Raw genomic sequence first — 10,212 nt, forward strand, 5'->3', positions numbered from 1 at the left:
ACTGGATAAGGAAGCGAAACGTATGGGTCTGGTGGTGAACGAGGACAAGACGAAATATCTCCTGTCGTCAAACAAACAGTCAGCGCATTCGCGTCTTGGCTCCCACGTCACTGTTGACAGTCATAACTTTGAAGTTGTAGATAATTTCGTCTACCTGGGAACCTGCATTAACAGCAATAACAATGTCAGCCTGGAAATCCAACGCAGAATCACTCTTGCCAACAGGTGCTACTATGGACTAAGTAGGCAATTGAAAAGTAAAGTCCTCTATCGACGAACAAAAACCAAACTCTACAAGTCTCTCATCATTCCCGTCCTACTTTACGGTGCAGAAGCGTGGACGATGTCAACATCCGATGAGACGGCACTAGGAGTTTTCGAGAGAAAGGTTTTGCGGAAGATTTATGGTCCCTTAAGAATTGGCAACGGCGAATACCGCAGACGATGGAACGATGAGCTGTATGTGTTATTCGACGACATAGACATAGTCCAGCGAATAAAAAAACAGCGGCTACGCTGGCTAGGACATGTTGTTCGAATGGATGAAGGTGCTCCAGCTCTGAAAGTATTCGATGCAGTACCCGCAGGTGGAAGCAGAGGAAGAGGGAGACCTCCACTCCGATGGAAGGACCAGGTGGAGAGGGACCTGGCTTCGCTTGGAATAACCAATTGGCGCCAAACTGCCAGAAGGAGAGATGCGTGGCGCGCTGTTTTGGACTCGGCTATAACCGCGTAAGCGGTGTCTACGCCAGTCAAGAAGAAGAGAACCGAATCAAGAACGCGAAAGAAAAATGCAAAGTAAAATTGTTTGTATCTATGTATTTATTTTCATATGTTTGCATATGCTTTATGTGTACCATATGATGTTTTCCTTCCTTGTTTTGTTTTGATCGTGTCCCTTGTAGTTAAGTATAATTGTTGTATATGTAAAGGGTGATTTTTTAAGAGCTTGATAACTTTTTTAAAAAAAAAAACGCATAAAATTTGCAAAATCTCATCGGTTCTTTATTTGAAACGTTAGATTGGTTCATGACATTTACTTTTTGAAGATAATTTCATTTAAATGTTGACCGCGGCTGCGTCTTAGGTGGTCCATTCGGAAAGTCCAATTTTGGGCAACTTTTTCGAGCATTTCGGCCGGAATAGCCCGAATTTCTTCGGAAATGTTGTCTTCCAAAGCTGGAATAGTTGCTGGCTTATTTCTGTAGACTTTAGACTTGACGTAGCCCCACAAAAAATAGTCTAAAGGCGTTAAATCGCATGATCTTGGTGGCCAACTTACGGGTCCATTTCTTGAGATGAATTGTTCTCCGAAGTTTTCCCTCAAAATGGCCATAGAATCGCGAGCTGTGTGGCATGTAGCGCCATCTTGTTGAAACCACATGTCAACCAAGTTCAGTTCTTCCATTTTTGGCAACAAAAAGTTTGTTAGCATCGAACGATAGCGATCGCCATTCACCGTAACGTTGCGTCCAACAGCATCTTTGAAAAAATACGGTCCAATGATTCCACCAGCGTACAAACCACACCAAACAGTGCATTTTTCGGGATGCATGGGCAGTTCTTGAACGGCTTCTGGTTGCTCTTCACCCCAAATGCGGCAATTTTGCTTATTTACGTAGCCATTCAACCAGAAATGAGCCTCATCGCTGAACAAAATTTGTCGATAAAAAAGCGGATTTTCTGCCAACTTTTTTGGTAATAAAATTCAATGATTTGCAAGCGTTGCTCGTTAGTAAGTCTATTCATGATGAAATGTCAAAGCATACTGAGCATCTTTCTCTTTGACACCATGTCTGAAATCCCACGTGATCTGTCAAATACTAATGCATGAAAATCCTAACCTCAAAAAAATCACCCGTTATATATGTAACAAGTAAATATATAATGAGAGAAGTGAGAGCGCGAAATAGTTGTATTAACTATTTTTACGTATATTTATGTGTGTTTATATGTATATTGTTGTTTAATGTAGTATGTATATGAAGAGAGAATATGTATGGGAAATGAGAGAGCACAAGGATGGGTACGATTGCGGTATCATTTATATAGCGCGAATATATATAGCGAGGAATATATGTACATACCTAAATCTCTTTAAGCAGTGTATTATTTTTTATTTCTTTTTTCTTCTGCCTTTACTTAGAATTATTAGCGATCCTGCTTTTTGCTTTTTAGCTTAAGGGGTATCGCTGTAGAAATTGCAAGTATATAATACTTGACTTATGTAAAATATTAGTTTTGTGGTTTATTTTGTGGTGTGTTTCGGGACACAGAATAAGTCTATATGCAGGTATTACTTTTTGTCTTTTGTATTTATGTATGTATAGCAGTGGTCGGCAAACTTATACAATCAAACAATTTATTTTGTGAGAGTGTATGCGCGTTGAGAACTACTCAACTGACCAAGAGTTCTGTTCTACTGGTCCCGGACTTTTTTAGAACTGGGGAAATATACCAATACAGGTTACCTAACCATAATTTTTCTAGTGTACGTTAACTTAACACATACAATCAATTGTTTTTACTGCGTAGAAATGTGTATGAAAACATTATAAAGCAGTCAACTTTATGTAAATTACATTTTTTGCAAAACAAAAATCGATAGTTCTACTTCGAGTTAAACACACAATTATTAATTATATTACAAACATTTTAAATGGCGAATGAAGTTGGAAAATTAATCGTTGTGTTTTTATGAACTGACTTGCAAAAATAATAAAAAAAAATAATAATCTAAATAGAAATATAATAATATATATAAAAGCATTGTCTTTTGTGTTTATACATGCGTGCGTACCATCCACCATACGTCCTGCTCGCTGTGAAGCAAAGATAATATGATACGAAACTCTTCTCTTTTGCTTGTTGAGAGAGCCCATGAACTCATTTTTGATGTTGGCAACAAAGCCAGATCATGGGCTACTGAACAGCTGGTAGACAATAAGGCGACTTGCCAGAGAAAATCCCGCCAATAATTACGAACGAAATCAGTGCGTTATTTTTCATTATAAGTGCAAAAGTTAAATTTCAACACTGAAAACGACGTAAAACCCCATTAATATTACAAATTCAGTTGGTAAGTATACAATTTAAGGAATAGTAGATATATATAAGTTAAAAGATTGTGTTTTCTTACTATTTGAAGAAAAAATGCCAAAAACAAAAAATCGATGTGTTGTTGGATGCGTAGATGCGCGACGGTTTTTTAATTTTCCATGCAAGGAGAAGGATGAATCCAGGTCAGTTAATTTATTATAATTTGTAGTGAAAAATGTGTAAATTTATATATTTGTAACATGTAGATTTAATTCTAACGAATTAGTGATTATATATAGTTTACACGCAATATATTGCATGATAAAAAATATACCATGTAAATGTAAATGTTTTTATTTATTATACTAATATTATTTAGTAGATAGTATATTTTATTATTATGTAAAGCTTAGAAATGCTTTATGGTGAATGTTTCCATTTTTATAGTTTTATTCTAATATAAATTAGTGGACTTAGAATTTATTGATGAGTTGTTCATATTTTTTATAATTTTGCAACTTATTGCTAAATAACAAATTATGTATGTTAATTTTAATTTTGTTACAATATTTAAGTATGGACCAAAGTCCACAAAAAACAATAGAGTATTATAAATATAATCAGAGTAGAATAGTTTTTAGTAAGTAGTAATAAATGTTGAGGTACTTTAATGCGTTGCAATTTATTATATTTATTTTCGGCTAAATTGGATACGTAGTCGTTTTTAGTTCGTTATTTTTAAATATAGTATGATAAGTAAATATATTAAGGTGTAGGGAATATTTGTTTTCTTGTATAATTTTATTAGACATTCAGTTTGGCTTCAGCGATTGGGCGTAGGAGAAAAAAATACCAATAAGTATTTATATGCTTGCGACCGCCACTTCTCCGGCAAATTAAAATTAAAAAAAAAACTGTCGCCAACTGCGGTTCCCGACATTAATTTGCCTCCTACTCCCAGTTTTCAGGTAGATTTAGAGATTTTCCCAAATATTGTCGAGAATCCCTCTGATTCAAGCGACCTTTTATTACTAGCTTCTGCAGCTGAAGGTGCACAGGCACATGAAATAGGAGTTTTGAACAATTTCCCCATGGGCAGTAGTTGTGTAGATAGAGGATCTCAAACGAATTTTAGTTTGACATCCATCGTAAAAAGTAATTCAAAATATATGGAGGAAAATTTAAGTTTGAGGGCTCAATTGGAAGAAAAAGACCAGGAGATTAGCTATTTAAAGTATCAATTGGTAGAAGTGTCATCAAAAGTTAAGTCTTTAGAGAGGGATATTAAAACTTTGAGAAAGGATTGTGATAGGGATTTAGATAGAGATTTTCCTCCACAAATAAAAAGTATTATAAAAAACAGCTTGTTAAATTGCACCCGTCAACCAAAAGGTCGTAGATACGACAATTATTTTAAAACGTTGGCTTTAGGTGTATACTTTCTTTCTCCTTTAGCATATAGACACCTAAAGCCTCTTCTTAGATTTCCGGAAGAGAGAACACTTGACGAGTTCGTTTCCGAATGGCCCCGAGACCCCGGTTGTAGTAATAGTTCTTTGAAATGTTTAGAGTTAAGAAGCCGGGGTTTCACTCAGGAGCAAAAGTTCGTGTCAATTTTGTGTGACGAAATGGCACTTAAGAGTCATTTTCAATACGTCCCTAAATTTGATAAAATAGTAGGAGTTGAAGATTACGGCGATGAAAATCGTACGTCTAGGATAGGCAATAGTGCAATGACTCTTATGGTTCAAGGTATTGGTGGAATACCTTGGTCACATCCACTTTCTTATTTTATTGTCCATGGGTCATGTAAAGGGGATGTTGCCAAAAAATATATATTTGAGGCCATCACCCAATTACAAAATATTGGTCTTATACCTTGCCATTTTGTTTCAGATCAGGGATCTAACTTTTTGTATTTGTCCAGAATTTTAGGAGTATCAGAAGAGCGCCCATATTTCCAGGTAAATGGCAAGGATATATTCTTTTTTTTTTGATAGTCCCCACCTTTTAAAGAGTACCAGGAATTGTTTAGAAAATTCGAAGAACAGAGTCAGTTATAAATCGCGTCCGGTGAGTTGGGAAGATATCATTCATTTCTATCACAAAGATTCGCAAAATCCCGTGAGATGCGCCCCGAAATTAACTGAAGCACATATGTTTCCGAACAATTTCCAAAAGATGAGCGTGAAGCTAGCCTCCCAGGTTATGAGTGACACCGTAGCTTCGGGTATGCTCGCTTCATATAGCTCTGGTCTTCTGTCCTGTCCTGACGCTAGGTTTTTGAATACATCTGAGTATGTTTTGTTTTTTAATAAACTTTTCGATATTTTCAACAGCAGCAATTTTGAAGCTGTTTTACCCACCAAAAAAATATTTTCGGCAACAGACGCTCAAATAAACTTTTTAGATGAAGCAGTAGGAGTTTTAAAATCGATTAGAGTAGAGGATGAAAATGGTTCTGATATAACCAATTCATTCAATTACATTAAGGGTTGGATTTTAAATATTAGTAGTTTAAGACGATTGTGGCGATTTTTGTCACTGACAGGATTCAATAGCTTACAGACGAGACGACTTTGCCAGGATAATTTAGAACATTACTTCGGACAAATTAGAAGAGGAGGTGGCAGAAGTGTAAGGATAACACCTTACATGTTTTGCAACCTATTCAAAAAATCTTGGGGGTTACGATACGCCAATATCGTAGTAAAGGGAAATTGCGAACCCGTTCCGCAAAACGAAATAACTAGAGAACAGACTCACGAATTAATCGCAAGCGTGTGCAATGACAATACAGTACGGGATCTCTCTTGGCAGGAATTTCAAGGTTTACCCCGACCAGACCATACTTTTAATAGGATAATAGGTGAAGATAATTCAGAGCTAGAAGATTTAGAAGTAGACTTTTTTAAAGAGAATGCCTATGCATATTTTTGCGGTTACCTTTATTTAAAAATTTCCCAGACACACGCTTGCTCCCAACCCTTACCTTATATAGAAGAAGACGATGTTTCCAGAGAATTTTATTTTACTCAACAAAGACACCTGGATTAATAAAACCGCCACAGGGATTTTTAGATTATTTAAAAGAGTTAGAAATAATTTTCCTAAAAGAATTTGATTCAACTTGTCACAGGATAGGTATAGGTCAGCTTCTATTTGACAAGCTTAAAAATGTCAGACCCTATTCTTGCTGTGAAAACTCCAACAGCAATTTAATTTTAACCTTATTTATTAAGATAAGGATTTTCTTTGTACTTAAATTTTTTAATAGAAGCCTTAGCACCCCTAATTTCAAGTCGAAAATATTATGCGTATCCCATATGTAGGTAGAATAGGTTTCTTGAAATGGTTTTAGAAACATATGTGTGCAGGTTTTGTTTTTTGAATTTTTATTTTAAATATTTCGAAACTCTTTTTTCTTTTAAGTTTTGTTTTTTGTTAGGTATTTCGCTACTGAAGACTGGGTTTAGGTCGCTTTTGTATATATGTATATATGTAAATATTTTATATTATTTTGTTATTTTGTTATTTATTATTTTATATATAAATATGTACAAATATTTTGTTGTTTAACAACATATGTTCATTGAAATGTGATATTTTGTTTGTAAAGTTTAAGTTATTTTTGTAATAATTGAAATATTTTATCGCTTATATTTTTATTTTTTATTTGAAATTCTGTGATTTTATTTTGTACTTATACGGGTGATATAGGCCTATAGGGGAACCGAGCACCCAAAACTAACTTCGGTAACGCGCCTTTTGCATACCTCAGTGGTGGTGTGGAAACTGCAAAATACCCAAGAAATCGAATAAAAATCTCCTAACTTATGTTTTCCCGCAGTGGCACCACTGCCAAATGTTATAAAAAATGCGGACTTTGACAGCTCTCTCACGAATGAAAGAGTTTCGTATCATATTATCTATGCTGTGAAGTCAGCAAGCAACTGACCTGACATCGCGTCTATGGTGTAAAAATGATTGCAAGTACGTGTGTTTCACACGTACACTCAGTGTGCGCTCAGAGAGCGCTCCGCGGGCAATGGGCTGCCGATCACTGATGTACAGTATATGTATATGCGAAATTTGCAAAGCCGTACGCGTAAATGGCTTTTTTTTTTGTATTTACATACGTTCAATATGTTTTGCGACAGAGTATTAAGTAAAGGAGCAAGTAATTTTGGCTATGCACATATGTACAGTCAGCGTCATATTTCATCGTACGGCACTCTAAAATCAAATTTTCCGTTTTTAATCCATTTAAATGAAAAAAGTTCTTCTATGAACTGATCAAAATAAAAAACAAAATAGATTTCATATTCCAGTTATAAAAATTATTTGCAAACTAAATGTACTTAAGCGATTATATGAAATAGAATCTTTAAAAACATACAATTTCGTATGTGTCACTTCAAGAAAGGGCTTAATAGAAAAGTCGAACAAAATGCCGACTACTTTTACAGCTACACTCATCTCTTCGATGCTAAATAGAATGAGAGACCCACAAACTACTATATTTTAAGTTTCTAAACAAATGTATCGCGTATAACATAATAGTAAATATATTGATTACTTAAATGTGTAACGTACGATAAAATATGACGCAAAAAATTTGTTCAGTTTAAGCTTTTCTTAATTTATCATTTTTATTTTGAAATATATTCAATTAATTTGCATATAAATTATACTATTTCCAAGCTTTCTTTTATCTATAGAAGAACTTTTTTCATTTGAGTGGATTAAAAACGGAAATTTTCATTTTAGAGTACCGTACGATGAAATATGACGCTGACTGTATGTATTTGTGTTGGTAATATGTATATATGTATCTCTATGATTACTTCTATAGGAGATCTCTATGATTACTCCTAAAGGAGATCTCTATGATAAATCCTATATTGTTTTCAACCTGCAATTATTTTAACACACACAAATTTTTATAAAAACATAAAAAAAAAAACGAGTAAAAGCGCTGAGTTCAGGCATGTGAGCAATTGCTCGGAAGTCGAGTTCGATCAAACAGCAACAGCTTTTGCTCAATTTCGTATGCATAAAAATGAGTTCAAACCAATTGCAATTACTTGAGCAAAGGGAGATCAAACATCTAATGTTATAGAAGTGCAAACGTGTCGTCAAGTAAAAGAAAAGTAGAAGTAGGATCAAATAATAACAATAAAATAGAAATTTACGACATTTCTAAATTTTTAGTAGAAAAACTAAAACAAAATAAATATTTGCTAGAAAAGGGACAATTACCAAGCATTAAAAATAAAAGAAACATACACTAGAAACATGTGTAAAAGAAATTGAGCAAAAATTGAGCATTCAATTAACGGGGAAAGCACTAAGTTCGGGTGTAACCGAACAGTTTATACTCTCTAAATTGCGATTAATCATTTAATTTTATTACAATAATACACAATTTGACCCACATATTCGTCATATATATGGTATAAAGTACATTGAAAGTTGGAAACCTTAATATTAGGTACATGAAACCCATTTTTGTCACGGAGACATATTATTAGAAGAAAAATATTCCCTATAAATTTTAAACTTATGGTCCAATTTCGGTTTTTAGAAGGGCGATGCCACACTATAAATGCAGTATTTGCGCAAAGTTCTTACAATATATAGTAAAGTAAACGATTCAGATTGACTTCACAGTTCTGGTATATAGAAAGTAGGCGTTGTTGTGAACCGATTTGGCCTATTTTCACAACATATTATTGGGATGTCAGGAAATTATTATGAACCGAATTTCATTGAAATTGGTGGATTAGTTTCTGTGATATAGTTTTGGACCCATAAGTGGGAGGAGCAAATTTAAAATTTTGTATACCAATTTGAGTGCAGCATTTATGCACCATCATTATAATGAAGTTGTAGTAATGATTACAGGTTTCTGGTATTTTCCCTTACTGAATTAAAGAATTTTTAATAGTTTTCAACGTAACCTTTGTATGGGAGGTGGGCGTGGTTATAATCCGATTAAAAGAAATGGTTTTAGAAAGTTTGGTTGATATAACTTTAGTAGTTTACGAGATCTGTACAAAAATTTCATCCAAATATGCCCCTTTACAGTGCGATACTTTGTACCTAATTTTACTTTCATAGCTTTATTTATCCCTTAGGTATGGCACTTTTTGCCTTTTTGGGTTCCGCCATTTTGTGGACGTGGCATTGGTCCGATTTAGTCCATTTTCGAAAACAACCTTCCTATGGTGCCAAGAAATAAGTGTGCCAAGTTTCATCAAGATATGTGACTATTTTTACTTAAGTTAGTACTCAAGGACGGACAGACAGACAGATATCCGGATTTGAACTCTACTCGTCACCCTGATCACTTTGGTATAAATAAAACTTTATTCTAACTCGTTTAGTTTGTGAACAAAACTATTATACTCTCGTATCAACTTTGTGGTTATACCATTTTGGAATCCAGAATCTGCACAAAATATTAAATATAGTCAAATTTTATCGATGTTGCTGAGGGCACCACTATATGTTTCTTCTGACTCCTCAAAAACGCGACTCCGAGTGTACACGAGTCAACAATAAGGCAGCCTCAACAAAATTTGAGAAAGAGCTCATAAAAGAAAGCAAAAGCTTGTTTTTATGCATATGAAAATGAGCACTAGCTCATCAAACTTCGTTCAAACTGAGCAAGATGAGATCAAACGGAAGCAGCGAGTAAAAGCAAACACATCAAATATTATTATGCATACGACAAGCACCTTTTACTCAAAAAATCGAGTCCGAGCTCAAGCTCACGTTTTATGCATGAGGCCCAATTTGTAACAAGTAGGGAAAGGCAACCGAACATTTTATACTCTCGGAATTTATTGATGTAATTTTTTTACACACAATTTGAAATAAAGTCCAATAGAATAACGAAAATCAGCATATATAGTACATGAGGGTAGAGGTAATTCCTGAACCGATTTCACTCATTTTCAACACCCAGTTATAATGGGAATAGGGGCATCTTTACACCTGTTAGTAGGCAGACAAACTGAAATTCGGCCTTGAAATTACTCCTAAATTGCAAATCAACGAAACACCAGTATGCCAAATCGCCAAAAAAGAGCTATAAAGAAGATTTTCCAAATATTCAGGTCGCTGGAGGTACTGCACAGGACTTTAAAAGATTTTCGCGGCAACAAA

General features: G+C 34.5%; 1 protein-coding gene across 1 annotated transcript; it reads left to right on the top strand.

Annotated features, from left to right (window-relative positions):
- The first annotated feature begins 905 nt into the window (after positions 1 to 905).
- Positions 906 to 5,334, top strand: LOC128923155 (uncharacterized). The gene is made up of 2 exons (XM_054235672.1): positions 906 to 3,079; positions 3,149 to 5,334. The coding sequence occupies exon 2, from the start codon at positions 4,131 to 4,133 to the stop codon at positions 5,034 to 5,036; it is 906 nt and encodes a 301-aa protein (XP_054091647.1). The 5' UTR covers positions 906 to 3,079; positions 3,149 to 4,130; the 3' UTR covers positions 5,037 to 5,334.
- The last annotated feature ends 4,878 nt before the right edge of the window (positions 5,335 to 10,212 follow it).

The sequence above is a fragment of the Zeugodacus cucurbitae genome, chromosome X (assembly GCF_028554725.1).
Source record: "Zeugodacus cucurbitae isolate PBARC_wt_2022May chromosome X, idZeuCucr1.2, whole genome shotgun sequence".
Lineage (NCBI taxonomy): Eukaryota > Metazoa > Arthropoda > Insecta > Diptera > Tephritidae > Zeugodacus > Zeugodacus cucurbitae.